This window comes from Gracilinanus agilis, chromosome 3 (assembly GCF_016433145.1).
Source record: "Gracilinanus agilis isolate LMUSP501 chromosome 3, AgileGrace, whole genome shotgun sequence".
NCBI lineage: Eukaryota > Metazoa > Chordata > Mammalia > Didelphimorphia > Didelphidae > Gracilinanus > Gracilinanus agilis.
The window spans coordinates 205,827,791-205,851,287 of record NC_058132.1 but is presented as its reverse complement, the minus strand read 5'-3'; the positions used below and the strand labels follow the sequence as shown (position 1 = coordinate 205,851,287).

The 23,497-nt window shown below is 42.9% G+C and overlaps 1 protein-coding gene across 1 annotated transcript in view; it reads left to right on the top strand.

Moving 5' to 3' along the window:
* Positions 1-23,497, top strand: part of TRIM29 (tripartite motif containing 29) — a 53,731-nt gene that overhangs the window by 17,656 nt on the left and 12,578 nt on the right. Inside the window, exons 2-7 of the mRNA XM_044666399.1 lie at positions 4,228-4,323; positions 5,049-5,282; positions 6,405-6,606; positions 12,397-12,483; positions 16,454-16,546; positions 19,371-19,466. Coding sequence (XP_044522334.1) covers positions 4,228-4,323; positions 5,049-5,282; positions 6,405-6,606; positions 12,397-12,483; positions 16,454-16,546; positions 19,371-19,466 — 808 coding nt within the window. The remainder of the gene's footprint in view (positions 1-4,227; positions 4,324-5,048; positions 5,283-6,404; positions 6,607-12,396; positions 12,484-16,453; positions 16,547-19,370; positions 19,467-23,497) is intronic.

The window sequence follows — 23,497 nt, the reverse complement described above, 5'->3', positions numbered from 1 at the left end:
GTCCCTATTAGAACAAGAGGATTTGCTATTGATTTTGATTAACTGGGTTGCTCCCCTTAAGGTCTGGCTGATGCCCAAAGGTCGAGTCAATGGAATACCCATCATCTGTGCCAGAGGGACATGTAGACACAAGTGTGCCCAGGTGCACTTTTTAATCCGGAAGACCCAATAGCATGGGAACAGAGGGACATCTCCTTCTACCTTACCCCCAAGCTCGAGAGGCCCACCCTTGCTCCCTTAGCCAGGGCACTAATTAATTCCTCTTCTATTTCCCCATCAGACTTCTGCCCTCCTCACTTCATCATCTAACCCTTCTCCCATCAAGGGTGATGGAAAAAAGTGCAGATCCCATCAAAACTGAGGTTCTGCCTGCCCAGGCAGAGTCCTCCCCAGCACACAGCAGTCTCAGTACCTGCCTGCCTGCCTGCCTGCTTGCAACACTCACCTAACACCATTCCACAATTATATATGAGACTGTTATTGCTGCTGGGACACTCCCTGGGCTGGGCTAGACTGGGCAGGGCCTCCCATCTCACAAGCCCATCTGACCTGACAAGGCAGGTGTTTCCCTCCTGGAAAATGGCCCAGGTCCTTATAAAGGAGCAGAAGCAACCTTTGCAGAAATGCCACAGGAGGGGAGTTGGGTAAAGTGGGGCCTGGGGAGCAGTCAGAGCTGATCCCATACCACTCACTTTCTGCCAAGTTTTCTTGTTCTTCTGAGAAATAAATCTGCCCCAGATTTGAGGAAGTAGCTAGTTCTTTATAGAGGTCCCCATATGTTCCCCCCAGTGGAAGCAAAATCTTTTGTTCTTTAAATGACTGAGTCTGGATAAGACTAAAGAAAAGAAGTTTTCTACTGTCAGTAAGTCAATTTGCATTTATTAAGAACCTATGCTAGGCATTTGCTAAGCCCAGGGGAGACAAAGAAAAGCACCCCTCACTCCGGCCACCAAAAAAGGAAAAATGAGTTCCTGCTTTCAAGACGCTCATGGTCTAACAGGGAGACAATATCATGCAAAAAATGATGTTCAAATGAGATATGTAGAAGATAAGTTGGGAGTGGGCTCAGAGGGGAGACACTAAGAGTAAGAAAGGCTGGAAGAGGCTTTTTTCAGAAGGTAGGAATTTAGCAGAGACCAAAACAACAAAAGCCTACATTTACATAACACTTTTTAGGTTGAGTTAAGCTCTCTGCTTAATTTTTAGGGAGTGAAAGAAAGAGTATCCTATTTTTCTGATGAAACAGGTTCCGACAGATGAAGAGACTTAGCCGTGATTTACAGGATTACAGAATTTAGAGCTGGGAGGGACCTTAGAGATTCATCTGGCTCAATTCTCTCACTTTACACATAGAACAACTGAGCTTTTTAAAGGAACATAGAAGTAGAGGTAGAAGGACCTGAGAATTTGTACCATATCAGTATTGGATCATAGACCTGGAGCCCGAAGGAGCCTCAAAGGGCACTTTGTCTTAGAGTGTAAGGAATCATGAGATCTTAGATTTGGAGCTGGATGTCTCCATCTTCCCTCGCCACCCCATTTTATAGATAAGGAACTGAAGTCTAGAGAGGTTAAGTTATCTAAGTTTTGCTCTTGTTTAGTCATTGTTGTTGTGTCTGATTGTGATCCTGTTTAGGGTTTCCTTGGCAGAGATACTAGAGTGGTATGCCGTTTCCTTCTCTAGTTCAATTTATAGAGTGGTGTGTCCCTGGGCAAGTCACTTAACCCTCGTGCCTCCATTTCCTCATCTGTAAAATGAACTGGAGAAGAACATAGCAAAGCCATTCCAATAACTCTGCCAAGAAAACCCCAAATGGGGTCAGGAGGAGTCAGACACTCCTGATCAACAACAGCCAGCTGTAGACCTACGCCCATATAGATGGACCATTGTGGATCTGGACCTGAGGGAAAGCTCATGCGTGCCCTCCCTTTTCCATGTCTCCCTGGGATGCCACTGGACTCTCTGTAGTTTCCTCAGTAGTCCTCCTTTGCTCCTGGCTCCTTTTATTCACTTTCAGGTATTCAGTTTTCCGTGGTGTGCCACAGGAACATATCTTCACCCACTTCTTCAGAGTGACAGCTGGTCACAGATTCCCTCCTCTATACCCTCTAGGTAACAGGATCTCCATAGACACCACACATAAACAAAACATCAACACTTTAACAACTAACCCCTCCCTGCCTTAGTAGCTTATTTTATGAGTTTTTAATATGACTAAATGATCCATGATTTCCTCAATATAGGGAATCCCTTCTGTAGGAACTCCCTCCACTAACCCAGTAGCAGGTAGGGGTGAAGTGACTTACTCAGGGTGTCAGAACTGGTTAGAATCAGAGCCAGGCTTTAAGTCCAGTTGTTGAACCTGAAACCCTGACTCTCCATGAGTCACTGTGGCCAAAATATTTATCAGCACCATAGTGTAGTGGTAAGAGTCCTAATTTTGGTATCTGGTGATCTGGGTTCAAATCTTGGCTCTGTCACCTTTTTGATCTTTAAGTCACTTGTGAGGTTGAGACTTAGTTTCCCTTTTAGGAAAATGATGCCCAAATCAAGGATATCAATCTCAACTATAAAGAGGGCCATTAAATGGATCCCTGACAGCTTCACATTGACTTAGAAAACTATGTATTAACATTATCTAGGTTCTACTGCATTTTTTGTTTATTCTATTAAGTATGTCCCCCAAACATTTTAATCTGGCTCAGCTGAATTGTGGAGTGTGGCAGGCAGACAGTTTTGTCTAGATGACCTCTATAAAGTTTCATATATCTCTAAATCAATGATCCTCAGATCTGATAGCCAGTCTTTGGCTGATGAGATCTCCAAAGCTGACTAAATTAGTTCTAGTCCACTGACATTCTGAATGGGAAGCTAGATGAGAACCAGGACTATAAATAAGAGGACCTGGGTTCAAATTTGACCTCAGAAACTTTTAATGTAAGGAATTAAAATGAAGGGTTTGACTAAATATATGAGAATTTTAAGATAATACTGTGGTTGCCGATTTTAAAATATTATAGCTCAAGCCAAAATGACTTTTAGTAGTTTTATTTATAAAAAGGTGGAAGGAGTGAAAGTAGAGAAATATAAAAAAAGGTAGAAGAAGCCTATTACCCTAAATGTTGTTCTGGTCCCCAAGTCAGCCTGGGAGAGCTTGTTGATCCTCAGCCAGAGGACTCTGATGGTGAATGAAACAGGGGTTCTACCCATGCAGCCTCCTCTAAGAGGGGAAGGCCTCTTTGGAACTAATCTCTCCAGAAGCTAGGAAAGGAAGATCAGCTTCTCACTCACTCAAGTGAAGCTCCAAAGGAGAAGACCCAGGAGCAGTCTTACCAGAACCAAGAGTCAGAGTCCCAGATCAAAGTCCTAAGTCATAGCTTCAAGCTACAGTCCTAGTCCAAGGTCCTCCAAGCCAAAAATTCAGGCTGAAGACCCCCTTGGATAGGAAGTCCAGGACTTTTATAGTCCTTTTTTCCACATCTCTTTTTCCACGTCCCTTCCTGTCCCTTCCTCCACTTTACGGGAGCCAATTGCAATCTAAATTTGCTTAGCACTGCCCAAAGGGTGGTCAGTAGCTTCTGGAGTTGACACTCACTCTTAGCAAGTGGCTTGTGTGACCTTCCCTATTTAGTGTTAAGTAGGGGTGTTTTCAGTTTTTGTTGATTAATTTAAAAATAGACTAGGGGAGAGTTAATCCTATCGTCACACTAAATATGTGACCCTGGGCAAGTCATTTAACCCCTATTTTCTAGACATTACTACTTTTGTCTTGAATCTAATACATAGTATTGATTCTAAGATGGAAGGTAAAGTTTTAATTTTTAATTTTTTAAAGATGGGTAGGACTTGGTGCAACTTGTGCTACACTGGCATATCCATAGACTCTAGGATCCCAAGATCACATCTGCCATGTGATAATGAAGCATCCAGAAGAAGACTTCGGGGAAAGACATGACAAACTGTACAATTAAAAAAAAAGGGGGGAGGGATAATCACCTCCAAACTACACACCTTCTCCTTTTCTGCTCTGAGTTTGAGTGAAGAAGACAAAGGTCTGATCTTTTATACACCATGGCCTGAGACTGGGACTATCTACCCGCTTTATTTCACTTCATTCCAAATGCAGCATACTTTCAGAGTACAAATTAATCTCTCAAATAATCAGAAATTGCATTAATTTCACTGTTCCTCTTTTTTCTTTCCCTCACTTCTCCCCTCCCCAACAGACAGAACTGTCTTTGCAAAAGGAGCAATTGCAGCTGAAAATCATCGAGATTGAAGATGAAGTTGAGAAGTGGCAGAAAGAGCGGGACAGGATTAAGGTGACTGGGACTTCCAGAGTCTTTCTTTTTACATTCCCTTCCTCTGCCCCAAGTCTACAGATTTTCCTAGGCTCCCAGGCCCCTTTTGGAGCAAGGTAGAGGAAAGAACACTTTGGCTGGTTGCTCCACTTGGAAATAACAGTCTTTCTTGGTTTTCTTGCCTCCTCTGGGTTTACCCAGTCCTTCTCCCTGTGTATTCCTTCATGCTGTTCCATCTATGGTTAGTTCTAGCATAGAAGAAGGAATTCAGTTACCACTCAAGCCTCCATTAAGCAAGGTTCTACAAATGATCAATCTAGGAATGGTCCATAATGGACCAGCAAATCCTTCTCAATGGATGTTGCACCTTCCAAATATATGTTTCTCTAGTTATCCAGGTCATTGTGTGCATGTACATTGTGGGTAGGAAAGGAGAAGAGAATAAGCTGGTATATGAGCTAACACACACGTAGGTGGAGTTCTGAGAGGTAATTGGTGAGTCAGACTAGATAGCTGGACAAGAACAATCAACCAAATAGAATAATCTTCCTGTGGATAAACAAAAATTGACTGCAAATGAGATTGGCATTCTTTGTTCATCAGGAGAGCCTTGAAGGTAAGATCAGTTGTACCACTTGGGGACAATGAAAACAGCCTGGTCCTAATTTCTGGGGATCATGGAATGCCTGATTTGTTCCAACTGGAGACTTGCCTTTGCTTATTTTCCTTCTCTTCCCCTGCTCCAGAGCTTCACCACCAATGAAAAAGCCATCCTGGAGCAGAACTTCCGTGACTTAGTTCGAGACCTAGAAAAACAGAGGGATGAAGTTAGGGCAGCACTGGAGCAGCGGGAAAAAGATGCTGTGGACCAGGTGAAGGTGATTGTGGATGCACTAGATGAGAGGACCAAAGTGCTACAAGAGGATAAGCAGACCAGAGAGCAGTTGCACAGTATCAGTGACTCGGTTCTGTTTCTTCAGGTAATCTGCCCATCCATCCATCCATCCATCCATCCATCCATTCATCCATCCCTCCATCCATCCCTCCATCCCCTCATTCATTCATCCATCTCCTAATCCATCCATTTATCCATCCATCTCTCTCTCCCTATAAGTATTTGTTGCTTCCTCCTATGTGTAAAGCATTTTGCTATTTACTGTTGGGGATATGGAAGGTATTGAAGGCTCCATTGGGAAAGGAGTTTACTATCTATTTAGGGAGATAAGCCTTACATCCAAGAAACAATTAGAGAACAATATAAGATACTATGTAATTAAAGGCCAAACTAGGTGTTTCAGATAATTAGGTACCATAAGGGTTTAGAGAGGGGAGAATGACCTGGAATGATATTACAAATGGAGAAACTACAAATAGAAGTTCACTAACTTATAGCAGAACAAGATCTAGAACCTAAATTCTAGGGCCTGACTCCTGGTTCTGAAGCTCTTTTTATTAGATTACGAGGAGACCTGTGTAGAAAAGTGGAAAGACAAGGTACCTGGGTTTGAACTTAACTTAATCCTCAGGGCAAGTCAATTAACCCCGCCAGGCAGCTAAATGGCACAAGAGCTGAGTTCAAATTTGACCTCAGACATTAACTAGCTATGTGTGACCCCAGGCAAGTCACTTTTGTTACTTGAATGTCTCCATCTCCTTAACTGTAAAATAGGAATAATAATAGCACCAACCTCTTGTGGTAGTTGTGAGGATCAAATAAAATAATATTTGTCAAGAGCTTAGCACAGTGCCTGGCACATAGCAGGTACCCGTTTCTTTTATTCTTATTAGTCTCAGTTTCTTCATCTGTAAAATGAGGTGGTTGAACTAAATGGCTTCATTTAGGTCTCAACTCTAGATGATTTATATGATCACCTATATGATCCTATAGCCTTTGTGACCATGGGTAAGTCTTTTCACCTCTCTGGGCTTCTGTTTCCTCATCTATAAAATGGTGGAGTTAGACTCAATGATCTCTAAGGATACTTCTAGCTCTTAATCTCTGATTCTGTTATCTTATCCTTTGAGATGATGTGAGGATCCAAGTATTTCTGACCCCCAGGGGCACAGACAATTTACTGGCTTCTGCTCCTTCTTATTGGCAGGAATTTGGAGCTCTGATGAGCAACTACTCACTTCCCCCACCTCTGCCTACATACCATGTCTTGTTGGAAGGAGATGGCCTGGCTCAGTCACTGGGCAACTTCAAGGATGATCTACTCAATGTGTGCATGAGACACGTGGAAAAGATGTGCAAAGCAGATCTGAGTCGGAATTTCATTGAGAGAAACCATATGGAGAATGGTAGCTACCAGGCTGGTAAGCTGACTCCAAAGACCCTTTGTTTCCCTTTAGAGAGTGCTCCTCCTCCCTGTTTCAGAAACAAATAAATAGAAACCCAGCCTGCCTCCTCCTTCTGCAGTCACACTGATATCAGTGCATACTATGGGTGATTTGGACCTCAGCTAGACTGGTTCAACATCTAGAATAGAATAGAATGGAATGTTATGTATATTCAACGGATAGACTGATAAACAGGTGGATAGATGGAAAGACACAGACACATATAGACAGACAGATGGGTAAATAGACAGATAAATATTAGGTAGAGTTCAAAAATAGATGGATATGTAGACAGATAGTGATAAATAGATGGATATAGAGATAGATTTATAGACATTGTAAAGAGAGATAGCTGTAGTATAGTGGTCAGAGAGCTGACCTTGGAGCCAGAACACCTGGGTTCAAATCCTACCTTTGACACATCCCAACTATGTGGCCCTTTATTGTGAGTCATTTATTGCTCTAGGCCGTGCTCTGACCAACTGTGGAAGAATGTAAGTTGGGAAGAAGGTACCTATCTGAATTAGGAGAGGGAGTTTTCTCACCTGGAGAGATTTCAATACAAATGAAATCATAGGTCCATATCCATAGCTTAAAACTTAAAACTCTAGATTTTTGGAACATGTCCACATATCTAAACACTCATATATGTGCATACCTATATATCATTATGTTTATTAACTTAAAAAAGATAAAGTTATCAGAAGAAGCTGTAGAGAGAAGCATATAGGGCACAGGGTTAGTGAGTATGGTCACTGAGGATAGTTTCCTGCTTGGTCATCCAGATGTTGGCACAGGGTAAAGCCAAGGGAATGTAGATTGTGGATTTCAGATCATCCACATCTGTTTAGCAGGCAATAATCAGTGGTCAATGGGATGTTGCCCCTTCCATGGAGCCATCCATATTGCCTTTGGCGATCTGTTTGACTGCAACCTTGCTAGCCATCATAATACATACTCTCATTTGATCGTCACACCTCTATGAAGAAGATAATACCATCTTCAATTAGCAGATGAAGAAAATGAGGCCAAGAGAAGCTAAGTAATTTGTTCGTGATCACACAGCTAGTAAAGGTCAGAGGTGGATTTCTGATCTGGGTCTCTCCAGGTTCCGTATATAATGCTCATCCTAGTACTCTGCGCTACTTCAACATGACTTATCAGACAATACAAATTAAATCGAGTTTTGCACAGCTACTGTGTGCCTGGCCATAGAGGAAAGAGCTGAGGAGGGCAGGCCAACCCTATCTTAACAACTCAAAGATTCCTATAGAATTGGATTCTGTGTGAGTCATTGCCATCCCAGATGAGGTCACCTGCACCATGTCTCAACATGCTCAGGTCCCATAACTTGAAAAATGGCTTCAATGGAGTAACTGTTTTGTTTTTTAATCTGTAATAAGCCAGTCTCCTCAGGCTTCAAGCCTTTGTCTAGTTCTCTGCTCTTCATGGACTATTTCCATACTCTAAACCTTAATGTCAAGCCTCTGACAGATTTAATTTGATAGATGTTCTTGCCAGAGCCATCATTAGGAATTTTGGTGCCGAGGACAAATGTGGTTGAGGCAAAAGGGAGTTTACGTGGAGTGCAAGAAAGCCTGTGGGTCCTTATATCATTGTAATCTTGAGTGCTCCTAACCCCTCCCCCCCCAAATATAGCATAGATCTCCAGAAGTGAGGGCAGTATAACATAGACCAGCTCCGTCAGTTTTGTCAGGAAAAAGTCCCTCCCTCAGGGAGCTTGTTATATGCTAGTGACATCCAATTCTCAGTTCTCTCAGTCACCAGGAAAGGTGGAAGTTGGGAAGGAGCAAGTGTGTGGTGATATGGTGGGAAAAGTCAGTCTTATGACAAAAGGTAGCTGTCCATAACAAGGTCTTGAGGGTAGTATGTGAACTGGACAGGAGAATAGGAGAACGCAAAGGCTGTGTGATATATGGCCAACAGAGGATGAGAAGAGATAGAGATATTGGGCTTATATTCTCATTTCACAGTCCTGTGGCAAGGGCCCAATTTCCCCATCCTAGTTATGGTTCTGGCTCTTGAGAAGTGAGCCTGGTACTTTTTCCTCTCTGGCTGAGCATGCCAAGGAGGGAAATGATTGACCTTTGTTGTCTACCAACAAGGTGGAAGACCTGATTTTGTGTGGGATAGAGGTGAAGGGAAGAAAAGGTAAAGGGGTTATGATGTGTAGGAGGCTCAGGGTAGAAAAGTAAGACAACTTTTCAGTGAAAGTATCATGAAATGATCTTCTAAAATGCTGAGGACTCATTAATGTGTGACTCATTCCTCAGGCATAGAACATGGAGGTGGTAGTAGGGCATTCGATTCCTATTTCTGGGTTGCAAACATCAGCTGAAATCCAGGTTTTCCCTGTGAGATCTGAGTCTCATCTAGTCCTTGGTGGAGGCAGGTGGGGCCTGGAGGACTTGCGTGAAGAGCTGGGCACCCAATCCCACGCTGGCCCATTTTGTAGGTCAGGGCTGATGACTCTACCTAGAACAGGTGTGGTTTCTTCAAGCCTTAACAAAGGCAGGAAGCCTAGTGGAAGAAGAGGAATACTGCTGATGTCAGTACCTCAGCCTCAGGCTGGGGTGGCTCCCTTATTGGGATTTGTTCCTTCTCTGTCCAGATATAGTTGGTGAGTTTATAGTATCATAGGATTATAGACTCAGATCTGGCAGAGACCTTAGAGGCCACTGAGTTGTGGGTGGCCATGGCTAGAAGATTTGAAGTTAGCTATAAGGACAAGATATCTCTATCTCTTTTCTGATTGCCAAGAGATTTAAATTAACCTTGGGTCTGAGTCTCCCCAAGACTTTGTACAAAGGTTAAGGGGGAAATCAGGAGCACGTTTGTCCAGAGATGGCATTAGGGATGAAATGGGCCAAATCCCAAACCAGGGGCAATTTGACTTAAACTTTCTAAGGCTGTTCTGTCTAGGATCTGTTCTTTACACCTAGCTTGTCCCATGACTCTCTCTTGGTGAACCTAAATCACCCCTACTCTTCAGGAGGAAGAGGAAAGAAAAGAGGAGATATTTAAGAAGAAGGAAAAGGCAAAAGAAAGGAATAGGGTGGAGAAGTGAATGAGAAGCCAAGTGGCAATGAGTCTAGTTTACATGGATTAGGAGACCTGTCAGTGACTGTAACTCTAGATCAATTAACTCATTTCCCTTCCTGTTCCTAGGATACTAGATGGTAGTCTAAATCTTTAAGCTCTAGGCTTTTTCCTATGTGTCATGGATGCCTTTGGCCATCTGGAGAAGCCACTCTCAGAATAATGTTAAATGTATGAATTAAATACATGAGAGTACAAAGGAAACTGATTATATTGAAACAAAGATGATGGTTTTCTCCCCTATGCTCATAGATATCTTGAAATCTACCCATGGACCACTTCAGGGTCCTGTGACCCCAGATTAAAAACCTCTGTTGTAGGGGAAGACATGGGGACTTAGTTATATAGGACCTTGAGTCATAATAATAGCTCACATTTGTAACAAAGATAGTGAAGTGGTGTAGTGGATAGAGCCATTGGACTTGGATTCCAGAAGATTGGAATACAAAGCCTCCTATGGGCCTTATTCATTGTGTGACCCTGGGCAAGTCACATAATCTCAGCCTCAATTTCTGTTTATAAAATGGAAGATAGTAATCATCTGTCTCACAGAGTAAAGCAGAACAAATAAGATCATATTTGTAGAGATCTTTACACACCTTAATACATGAGACAAATTGCAGTTATTTTAATTTTATTTTTAAAAACCCTTACCCTCTGTCTTAAATCAATACTGTATATTGGTTCCAAGGAAGAAGAACAGTAAGGGCCAGGCAATGGAGGTCAAGTGACTTGCCCAGCTAGGAAGTGTCTGAGGCCAGATAGGAACCCAGGACCTCCAGTTTCTAAGCATGTCTCTCAATCCACGGAATCACCCCGTTGCTTTCAGCTATTTTTATTAATGAAGGGAGGGGGAAGCTTGGTATACTAGAAAAGGAAGAAATGAAGAAAAGAAGAAAAGGAAAGAAGGAAGGAAGGAAAAAGGAAAAGGAAAGAAGAAAGAAAAGAGGGAAAGAAAAAAGGAAGGAAGGAATAAAAGAAGCATTAGTAAGCTCCTACTATGTGCCAGTCATTGTGCTTTACACAGTTTTCATTTACTCTTCAAAATAACCCTCAGAGGTAGGTACTGTTATGAACATTTCTGTAAAATGAAGAGGTGGGGTAAGATGACTTCTAAGGTTCTTTCCAACTTTTAATGCTAGAATCCTAAAAATGAACCAGTTAATTTTATATCAAGAAGGCTACAGGAAATTTGTAAGCTTTGATCACAAAGAGATAGGCCAAGAAGGTGAGAAGGAGCATGATGAAGAGGAAGCAGGATTAGATAGCCCAAGTTTAAATCCAAGCTTCAACACTTACTATGGGGCAGCTGGATGGCTCAGTAGATTGAGAGCCAGGCCTAGAGATATGAGATCCTTGGTTCAAATGTGGCTTCAGACACTTCCTAGATGTGTGACCCTGGGCAAGTCACTTAACCCCCATTTCCTAGCCCTTACTGCTCTTCTGTCTTGGAACTAGTACTTAGTATTGATTCTAAGATGGAAGGTAGGGTTTAAAATAAAACAGCTTATTTGCTGTGGGACTTTGGCCAAGTCACCAGTCTCTGAGCCTTGGTTCCTCAGCCACAAAATGGTCATGATAATCCTTGCACCTTCCAGGATTGTTGTAAAGTAAATGTGAGAGTTCTCTAGAAATGTGAGCTGTTATTTTTTTTTTTCCTGCGGAAACCCACCTGAACTCCTGGAGACAGCCTGAGATACTCTGTGTTTAGCATTGAGTGGTGAGGTTGTGTTGTCTCTTTTCACCAACACAGATCGTGCCTCTTCTACTCCTTCAATTATGATATGACTAGAAAAGGTGGGGGACAAGCTAGGGGTGTAGTGGATAGAACACTGGGCCCTGGAGAGTCAGAAAGTCCCAAGTTCAAATGTGACTTCAGACACATACAATTGTTTTTAGTCATATCTAACTCTTCTTGACCCTACTGGACTTTTCTTGGCAAAGTCACTGGAGTTGCTTGCCATTTCCTTCTCCAGACAGATGAGGAAACTAGGGCAAAAAGGGTTAAGTGACTTTCCCAGGGTCATACAGAGAATAAATGTTTGAAACCAGATTTTAACTCAGGTCTTTCTGATGCCAACCATGGTTCTCTATCCAGTATTTCACATAGTTGCCAACTTACTACTATGGGCAAACCTTGGGCAAGTCATTTAACCTCTGCCTGAATAAAACTGGAGAAGGAAATGGCAAACCACTCTAGTATCTTTACCAAGAAAACCCCATAGACAACATAAAATGCTAAAAAGATGTGCCAATGGGAGATGAGCCCCTCAGGTCAGAAAAGCCTGGTGTGCTCTGGTCCATGGGGTCACAGAGAGGCAGATATGACTGAACCCCCCAAAAGTACCGTTTCTGGTGACGATGCTAAATGCGTGTAGCCAGAGCAGTTCTTTGGCTTCAGGCATCAGTACCTTTCCAGTTGGCTTGGGCCTGCCAAAGTTTGGGCCATGCTAGCTGAGCCTTTTTCTGTCCAGACCATAAGAGGACCACTTTAGTGTTATTTACATGAAATTCCCTGAGATGGGGATCTTGGTTCCTGATGCCAGCCTATCCCAAGATTAGGAACTCCCTCCATTCCCACTCAGCCACCCTGTATCCAGCCTCTGCTCATCCAGCCCTGTCTTTCTTCCCCAGGGGACCATCGCTTCATGAACAACTACATGTCTGACTGGGGCCAGTCAGACACCATGAAGAGATATTCCATGTACCTCACACCCAAGTGTAAGTAAGCAGTGGATGCATTAATTTCTTTGGTGAGACCGTGAGGAACAGAGGGGCTCCTTATCAACTTCTGTGGCAAGCTCATACCTCCTGGCCTTGGCCTTCAAAGCCCTCCCCTGACAACCCTCCACCCTACTCAACCTCCATTCTTAGGATGACAACACACGCTCTATGCTCCAAACAGGTTTACCTGCTTAAAGAGCCTGGCCCTGGTAAAATAGGCTACCTTTCAATAGCTCCTGACTCCTCCTTGTAGTCCATTCCCAGGACCTTGCCTTGGGTTCCTGGGCCCTCTTTTCTCTGTTTTCTAAACTCTCCTGACTATTTTGAAATTCCAGTTTGAGTAAAGAGCCCTTGACCTTGGCCCCTGAGCCCACTGGGTTCCCTGAGTTCTATTGGCTAGATAATCCTTAATTAACTTCTCCTCTCATTCTGTCCCTTGCTACTATCTGGCATCTCTTTCTGCAAGGGGGCTTAAATGTCTTTCCCAGGTTCCCACAGCTAGGAAGTGTCTGAGATAAGATTCGAATCCAGGTCCTCCTATCTGTAGCCCTGGTGTCCTTTCCACTGAGTCACCTAGCTGCCCCCATGTGCTTAAATTTGCTTTTCTTTCTTTTTTTTTTTTTAATTCAAATTTTCCCAATTACAGGTACTAATAATTTTCAATGTTTTCCAAAATTATAAGATCCAAACCATCTTTCTCTGTCCCTCCCCCAACCAAAGAGCAATTTATCTGGGCCATATATACATTATCATGCAAAACGCTTTTCCATATTGGTCATTGTTGTAAAGTGCTTAAGCTTTCTAAGTCTATTTATCTAATGTTCAATTCTTCACACCTCCTTGCCTAAAGACAGTCTCCAGGCCTCTAGCCTAATGCCAATTTCCACACCCTCTTGGCTGAAAAAGAGACCAGACCAGAATACTTTGAGTGAGAATTGTTCTTCTTGGGCTGTCTGGATCCAGCTGGTTTGTCCATTCTAAAATGCCATGATTATACTTTGAGCCAATCAGAGAGCCTCCAGTTCCTATGTCCTGCCCACACTGTTGCTCTGTTTCTGACTTCTCAATCTCTCCTTCCCAACCACAGAAAAATATGCAAACAAACTCAGATCTTGTTGCCCATCACCTATGGTGATTCCCAAAGTGGGCGCCACTGCCCCCTGGTGGGTGCTGCAGTGATCCAGGGGAACGGTGATGGCCACAGGTGGCTTTTATCTTTCCTATTAATTTCCAGAGGTGCTAAGTAATATTTTTTTTCTGGAAAGGGGGTGGTAGACCAAAAAGGTTTGACCTAGAAAATCAGAATAAAAATTCACAAAAGTCACTCCAAATTTTCCTGTACTCTTGTAGAATTTGCTTTTGTAAAGCGATTCCTTATTTTGGCTAGGAAAACTTTCCCCCTCCCTCTTTGATAATCCATGGTGCCAGTTGACTTACAGTTGCCAAGATGGTAGAGTAAGGTAATCCATATTGCCAAATCAATGAACCTCAGTACTGGGAAATCATGTTGAAAGTTATCCAGTTCAAATTCCCCCATTTTATAGGTGATGAAACTGGGACCCAGAGAGATGATATGATCAATCCAAGGTCCCAGCAAGTTAGTGACAGAACTGGGACTAAAACTAAAGTCAGCTGACATCATATCTGAAAAGAATGTTGTCCTTGGAGTCACAGGACTTGGATTTGAATCCTGGCCCTGAGACGGATAGGTAGCACAGTGGATAGAGCTCTGGGCAAGTCACAACCCTATTTGCCTTAGTTTCTTCATCTGTCAAATGAGCTAGAAAAGGAAATGGCAAACCACTCCAGTATTTTTGCCAAGAAAACCCTAAATGGGATCACAGAGTCAGACATGAATGAACAGCAACAAAATCTGCCCCATCTTCACTACCTCATCTGTAAAATTAGTGAGTTGGATTTGATCCTCTCTCTTCCATCACTCCTTCCTCCCCTGAAAGACAAGAGGCAATTTTGCTACTTTCTGAATATTCCCCCCAGTTTTGGATTGCAGAACAGGACTCTGTATCAGATAACAAGGTGGATTCTCCCTCTGTTTCACTTATTCTCCACCTGACTGGGGAGATTCCCCTAGTCATAGGAATTTCCCTGGCTCAGAAGATTATTTCCTGTGTGTTTATTCCCTAATCCCCATTGCCCACCTTCATCTTCCCACAGCAGGCCTGCCACGCAGAGTCCTGGGCTGCTCTCTCGGAAGCCCCAGACGGCCCATCATATCACTGAGGGGACACTGATCTCCTTCACCCAGAGAATGCAGGGGAAGGAGTTAAGGCCTCGTCACTAAAGGAAGCCCAGTGAATGGGTATTTTCCTATTCAGTGCCCATGGACATTTGAATCTAATTGTTCCTCCTACTGTGAGGGCACTGCCCAGCTTGAAAAACAGTATCTGGGTTAAGTGGGGACTGCCTGGGGGTGGCAGCAATAAGGGACGGGGCCTCACCTTCACATTCCTAACCTGTGCCAAGCCTGAGTTCACCTTCCAGCACATGGTTGCACCAGCTTACTGTGCTTGGCAAGGGGAGGAGATGACATATAATAACCTGACCCATGCCTCCACATGTAGTCTTCCTGGCATCTGGGTCTCCTGCCTGGATGGACCTGTTCTGGGCTCCATAGGTCCCTTCCTAGCCAGATATTCAGGTCCCTGGCACTAAGATCCATGCCACTTGTCCTTGTTGGCTTTCTCACTCTGCCAGAAGTGGTGTTTTTCGAGTCCTGTCCTCTCTAGTGTTTAGTAAGTCTAGTAAGAGAAACAAGCAGATAGTATTATGATACAGTGAGAAAAATGCTAGACTCAGGTGACATGGGAACACACAAATTACAGGATTTGGAGCTAGTAGGATCTTAGAGACCATCTAGTCTAACCTCCTTATTTTACAAGTGGAGAAACTGAGGCCTAGAGTTGGGAACTGACTTGCCCACAATCATATAGCATATGCCATCCCAGGAAAATAGTCTTCTAACTTCTGCTAAGACCCCCAGTGATGTAGATCCTTCCCCTCTTTTGAGGTAGCCCATTTCACTCCAGGATGGCTTCAGTAACTAGGAAGTTTATCTTTAGAGGCAGTAGAAATATGTCTCCCCATTATTTCCACTTGCCACTTCTGGTTCTGACTTCTAGGGTCAAGCAAAAGAGCCAAATACCGGAATAGAGTGCTTGAATTTAGCTTTCAAGATATGTTCCTCAGCAGTCTCTCTGGGCTTCTTCGGAGTTATAGTTATTGTTATTGGTAAGTGCTTTTAGTTGAGTCTGACTCTCTGTGACCCCATTTGGGTTTTCTGGGCAAAGATGCAGGAGCGATTTACCATTTCCTTCTCCAGTTCCAAATTTTACAGATGAGGAAACTAGGCAAATAGGGCTAAGTGACTTGCCAAGCAAGGGTTACACAGCTAGTGTCAGAGGCTGGATTTGAACTTAGGTCTTCCTGACTGTAGACCCAGTGCTCTAACCATCGAACTGCCTCTACATATTCCCAGTTCCTTCCCTGATCCCCTTAATGACATGATCTTGATTCTTCTTTCTTACGTGGTTGCCTCTTATGCATCTCATTTCCATTGCCTGGAACAAAATTTCCAAGTTTTTTTCTAACTTCTCCTTTCTATTGTCCATGGTATCTCACCATTCCTTCCTTCCTTCTCCACAGAGGCTGGTGCTATTCCATGTTCCACCGATAGAAGGCCTTGCCCTTAGAGAGCTTGGTATTCACTGAAATACCCCTAAAGTGTGAGCTGGTCAAACTTAAGATGGCCCTTGTGCCAAAGATATGTCATTCCAATAAGAAAATCCTGAATGGTTTTAGGTCCTTCCCTCTTCTTCCTAATTAAATTCCCAATAACAGCAGTTTATTCACCAGAACAGGGAATTGGAGAGGGTGTTCTTGGTCAGGGCTCCTGCTGAGCACTGTTTAGTCACACCTGAACACGTGTTCTTCATCTGTCTCTTCCCAGCTGGGGCCAGGACATCTTATCAACCTTCTTCTCCAGGCCGCCTCACCAAGGAGACCAACCAAAAGAACTTCAACAATCTCTACGGCACCAAAGGTAAATGTCATCAGAACAGCTCATGAGCTGGCTGAGTGACAGCGAGGTCACTTGAGAACAGGAGGGAAACCTAAACAAGAGGAGAATGACAATGATGGGATAGAGACGGTGGTGGAGGGAGAGCCAGGGGGAGGGAGTCAAGATGGGTTTAGAGAGCGCTGAAAAGGGTGGGAGGCCAGTGGAGATGCACGTAGATGGCAAAAGCCTGGAGAAAAGGTCAAAAGGGAAGCATCATATAGGGATAAGAAGAGAGCTATGGGGCACTTCATCAAAAATGAGAGAAGGATTCCTGAAATCCATCTACTTTTCTATTCTCACTGAGGATAAAATAAGGGGAAATGGGACATGAGCTGCCTCCAGAGGAAGGAGTCTAAAAAAGATTCACTTCTCTATAATATTTCTTTTTTTTTTAAACCCATAACTTCTGTGTATTGGCTCATAGGTGGAAGATTGGTAAGGGTGGGCAATGGGGGTCAAGTGACTTGCCCAGGGTCACAAAGCTAGGAAGTGTCTGAGGCCAGATTTGAACCTAGGACCTCCCGTCTCTAGGCCTGACTGTCAATCCACTGAGATACCCAGCTGCCCCCTTCTCTATAATATTTCATGATTTGCAAAACGATTTCCTCTTAAAAACCCTATGTATTGGGCAGAATACCCATTTTATATGATGGAGAGACTGAGGCTTTGGGAGATTAAGCCAGTTGTCCATGAGCAAATATCTGGTAAATAGTGGAGGCAGGACAGAACTCTTATCTTCAAATTCCAGGTCCTACTATTACACTCTGCTGCTGTTTCTAGAATCAAGAGGTTCCTTAACAATCTGACATTTGGGGCAGGGAATCTCTATCCCTGTTATTATGATAAAAGCACCAGGTTTAGGATTAGAGGACCTGTGTGGCTTAATCCTGCCACTTGCTTGCTGAATGGTACTGGGGAAAACTGCTTAACCCCTCAGAGCATCAGTTTCCTCATCTATAAAGAGGGAAAAAATACCTGTAGCCCTTACTTCATAGGGTTACTATGAAAACACATCTTGTAAAGCTTAAAGGGACCCCAGAAGTGAGAATTATTATTTTAAGGTATTATTCTGCCCAAAGGCAGGGGGATGGCCCAAATGACTCCATAACTCTAGGAATCTCAGATTTTATGCCAGCTTTTTGTCGTTCAGTAGTTTCAGTGATGTCTGACTCTTCATGATCCCATTTAGGGTTTTCTTGTCAGAGAGACTGGAGGGGCTTGTCATTTCCTACTCCATCTCATTTTACTGATAAGGCAACTGAGATAAGCAGGGTTAAATGACTTGTCCAGCATTACATAGCTAGTAAATTTTTTCTTTTTTTATTTATTTAAAAAATAAACCCTTACCTTCTGTCTTAGAATCAATACTGTGTATTGGTTCTAAGGCAGAAGAGTGGTAAGGGCTAGGCAATGGGGGTAAAGTGACTTGACCAGGGTCACACAGCTAGGAAGTGTCTGCATCCAGATTTGAACCCAGGACCTCCTGTCTCTGGGCCTGACTCTCGATCCACTGAGCCACCCAGCTGTCCCCAATAGTAAATTTCTGAGGCAGGGTTTGAACTCAGGAAATGAGTCTTTTTGATTCCAGGTCTGTTACTCTATCCACTGTGACACCTAGTCATTTATACTGTCTAGTCATATGTTATTTCATTAAAGAATATACTGAGATGATAAGACCTGAAGCATCAACCCTAATATGTGAATTTTCTACCTCTGTATTCCCATAGAAAGTTCCTTTAATATGGAGGATAAAACTGAATGGCTTATACTGGGGAAAATATGGAAAGATGGAGGGCATGAGGAGGGGAGATGGGAGATTCCTTCTCAGTTAGGCCCAAGTACCAAGCTTCTCTAAGAGAAGGATCACAAAACCTGGTAGAAGAAACACTAGATTAATGCTTGAGGACCAGGAAGGAAGCCTGATAGATGGAAAGAATCCTAGATTTAGAGTCAGAGAATTGAGATTCATTTCTCAACGCTGCTGCTCAGTACCTGTGGGGCCTCGAGTAAGTCACCTGAACTCTTTGGGCTTCAATTTCTTCAGCTCTAATATGAAGGAGTTAGATTAGATAATTTTATTGTCTGTTCAAGCTCTAAATCAATGATCCACTCCCACATGGACAATATTGGGAAAATCCTTTGGCCTTTCTAGGTCTTGGTTCCAAGAGAAGATCTCCTGTAATTACAAGAGGTTATAAACTCCCTGGAGCTCTTGGTAGCAAATGGTTATGGAAATAACTGCTTATGTTTCTATATGGTTTTATTCTAAAGATAAAAAGTTGATAATAACTTCTGCTGTGCTCTGTCTCCTCTGCAGGTAGCTAGAACAAATAAACAGGGCTAGAGACTGAGAGGAAGGTCTCAGACATGCTGGGACCTCTTCTCGTTGTCATAGAAGGGGATTTGGGTGCTACTCACATGTCCTGTCAATTCTCCATTACGCACTTGTTGAACTATCTGTGGCAAAATGTTGGCTCCTGACTGATTTTTTCCCCTCAGGCATCCAGCCCACTCCATCCAGCCTTGTCCCTTCTGCTCAATCTGAATTTATTCAGGAAATACAAATTCCTTTGACTATTAGACCAAACCATTGAAAATTAAGGAGGTACCACAAACTGCCCCTCAAAATCACACATCCCATGACACATAGAAATGGCTTTTGGATTATTGGAGGTTTTGGGTCAACATGTCATTTTTCCACTTGCCTAGTATGTAAGAATTATTCTAATCCCTAGTGCTCTTTAACCCCAGGGATGAATCCAGATGGAGTGGCTAGATTTTAACACTCATTCTTCTTCCCTACCAGGTAACTACACTTCCAGAGTATGGGAATATTCATCCTCCATTCAGAGCTCCGATGATTTGCCTGTTGTCCAAGGCAGCTCCTCCTTCTCCTTAAAAGGTATCATTTCTCCCTCCTTCCAACTCCCTTCCCAGTGACCACCTCGAATTGCTCCTGTTCTTCTCTTTAGCTATGTTCTCTTTTCAACAGCTTACCTATTGAACCCCAAGACTTTTTCCCCTCATCTATCCATTTCCCCCATATTAGCTAATTTATTATTATGTAGCATAAAAAGCACTTGGACTCTGGAGACCTGGGTTCTAGTCTTAACTCTGTCACTGCTGTGTGACTTTGGGAAAGACACTTTTCTTGGACTTCATTTCACTAATTTATAGAAACTAAAGCAGTGGTTCCCAAACTTTTTTGGCCTACCTCCTCCTTTCCAGAAAAAAATATTACTTAGCGCCCCTTGTCACATACTATCACTGCCCCGTTACAGTTATTCACTGCCCCCAAATGCACCTGTGGCCATCACTGCCCCCCTGGATCGCTGCAGCACCCACCACTTTGGGAATCACTGAACTAAAGGTTTGGACTATCTGTTACAGCATGGTATAGTGGATAGAAAACCAACCTTGAAGCCAAGAAGACTTATGTTTAAGTTTCACCTCTGACATATACTGTTTATGTGACCCTGGGCAAGTCACTTAACTTCAGAGTGATTTGGGCAACTCTCTAAACCTTGAAGTTGTAGAAAAAATGCTGATCTACATTAGTAGAGGGAATTTCCTCACTTGGAAATTCATGGGTCACATTTCTATCCTTATCCCTTGAATGATATGACCCCTAAGGATCCTCCTAGTTCTGGATTCTTTGACTCCTTTCCCTGCAAGGATTTCTCAGCGTATCTTTCTTTCTTCAACTTTGCCTCATTCCTTTAAGCCATCCCACAAGATAGGAAGTACTTAGGACTGCTGTCCTTGGATGTTTCTTAGGTCAAACTGAGGCGTATGGAGTCTATCACCACCTCTAAACAAATCCCCCAGCCAAAGAGAGCAGAAGACTGGGGAAGGTCAAAGAGGGAGGCTCGCATCCCCAAGGTGATGCTGGGACTGCCCTAATAGGCACTGATGGAAGCAAACCTTCCCCTCTAGCTGCTCATTAATAGGTTGTCAAGAAAGGAAATAATCCCCAGATGTGGCAGGTGATAGGGGCTGGGAGACTATCAAACTAATGATTTAATATCAGATGCTCTATCTTTGAGGTGGTCTCAGCATCTTGGAAATGGACTGGAATAAGACTGGCAGTTGCCAGGAAACTTGTTCCAGATTGCTGGGCAAGGTCTAAGGACACCGAAGGACTTTATTCTAGGAGCAGGGGCCATGGCAGGAGGAGGGGGCGGGAAGAGTGGTCAGTCCTAAGAGTTTCTGGGGAGTTCCAGAGGGCCGGTAGTCTTTCAATAGAATCTAGAGTCTGTCAACCACCAATAGGGATTATGTAGATTATGTAGATATATGTAGATTAGCAACACGCATGATTGCTTGGCCTACTGTAAAGATACTACTTTTGGAATCAGATGATGTGATTTTGATTCCTTATTCTGCTCCTCACCACTTGTGTGACTTTAGACAAATTGGTTCACTCCAGGACTCACTCTTGTCAGCTGTAAAATGGGGGGTGGGCTGGATGGTCTCTAAAGTTTCTTTCCATTCTAAATCCTATGATCCTCCATGGGCAGAGGAGATGGATCCTTAGGTAGGGTTAAAGATGGCCTTTATTATTGTTTAATCCTTTCAGGCATGCCTGACTCTTTAAGACTCCATTTGGGGTTTTCTTGGCAAGAAATTGGAGTGGTTTGCCATTTTTTTTTCCAGTTCATTTTATAGTTGAGACTGAAGCAAATAAGATTAGTGACTTGTCCAGGGTCACACGGCTGGTAAGTGTCTGAGGTCAGATTTGAACTCATGAAGATGAGTCTTCCTGACTCAAAGCTCAGCACTCTATCCACTATGCCATCTAGCTGCCCAGGGAAGATAGCCTTTCTACCTCCAAATATTCTAGGCCCTTGAATGCCCCATTATGAGAAATGTTCCTTTGGATTAAGGCATCCTCTCTGTAAATCTCGCATTCATTCTTTCCTGAGTGAATAATATATCTATCTCAGAGAACAGTTAATATATGTAAAGCTCTTTGCAAACCTTAGAGTGATATATAAATGTTAGTTGTTATTCAGCAGTAGAAAGAATACTCATTCAGAAATCAAAGGACCTGTGTTCAAATCTCTCTATTAATGGTTCCTACTTATGTGTATTTGGTTGTCAATTAACTTCCCTTGGTCACAGTTCCTTAATCTTTTATTTATATTAAAAAATTTTTAATATATTATATACATTTTATATATAAAAATTTAAATATAAAATAGATATATTTTATACATAAATAAATCACATATATCTAAATGTATATAAATATATAATAAAACATAAATATATAAATATATAAATTGAAGTAAATTTCATTTGCTTATTTGTTCATTCATTTTAAGACTTTCATTCATTTATCAATCAATCCATTTATTTACTTATTTATTTGTCTATTCACTTTCATTTATCTGCCTGTTTGTTTATCTGTCAGTCTATCTGTCTGTCTGTTTATTTAGAGATTAGGCCTCTCTATCTCAGCCAGGCTGGAAGTTAAACAATTACTCCCAGGTCATAATCTATCTCACCACTGATTAGAATAGGAGCTTTGACCTGTTCTGTTTCTGGCTTGGGCTGATTTGTCCCTTTTTAGGCAACCTTGTGCTCGTCTCCACTCTCCACCCCACCTCCCATTGCCCACCGACTCACCATATTGTTGCTGGACATAATGTGTTTGATTGATTTATCCTACTGTCACTCAGAAATCCAGAGCTCAAGGGAGCCACCAGCCTCAGCCTCCCATGGAGTAGGGATCACAGATAGGTGCCATCACCTTTATCTTCTTTTATCTTTACAATAAAGGGATTGAGATGGATGGTCTCTGAGGTCCCTTCTAGCGTTAGCTCCACCATCCGTGATCCCATGAAGGATTCACTGTATGTAGTATTGCTACCTATCAGAGGTCCCAGGGAGATGTAAAGCTTAGATAAGGCATAGTTTCCTGCCTTCATGGAGCTTAGGGGAAGTCATGATCCCAGGACAGCTGACTGGACTCTAAAATGTTAGGTGATAACTAACCATACCGTAGAGGTGTAGACTAATGGGATTTGGAGGAGAATATCATTACCAACCAGGGGGAGCCACCCTCTACATGATAGAGGTTGGAAGAGATCATTTTGTCACATGATCTGGGAATAGATCATAGGAGAGCCGAAGAAATCATTGAACTAGTAATTGATTCATCGAATCACTCACATTCATTCATTCAATATATCTTGAGAGACTTTTTTGGTGCCAGCAGTTATGTTAGATACTGTGCATTTTTATAGACAGCAGAGAGTCATAGGAGAGCCTTGGAGCAGGGGATGCTGCCTTGGAGGTCAGGCCCAGGATGGGAAGTCTAGCAGCAGTTCTAAGGTATATAGTATAGGTGGGTAGTGCTGAAAAAGAAAAGGGGGATTTAGGGGAAGCACCAAAAAGAAACTTTTTGTCCTCCTCTTTCCCCAGGTACCCTATTCCTGCCTCAGTCTTCCTTGGGCTTTCTCAGACTTAAAGAGATCTTCTTCAGGAAGCTCCTAACATTTAGGGTGCACCCCTGGAGGGTGTGCTGGCAAGCCTCAGAAGCAGGGAACTTCTGTTGTGAAGGAGGGGGATCCAAGGAGAGGCTAGAGGCATCTGTGGGAACACCCACACTGTCCTTATTCCATTGGGCCTTTGATGTAGTAGAAGGACTGTTTAACCAGAAATCAGAGAAGCTAGCTTGAATCCCAACTCTGCTACCTAATACCTATGGGACCTTGGATCAGTCACTGAAACCTCTCTGGGGCTCAGTTTCCTAATCTGTAAAATGAAGGAGTTGGACTAGATGGCTGTGATATTATTGTTTTTTAAACCCTTACCTTCTGTCTTAGAATCGATTGTAAGTATCAGGAAGGGCTAGGAAATGAAGGCTAAGTGGCTTGCCCAGGGTCATGTATCTGAGAAGTATCTGAGACCAGATTGGAACCCAAG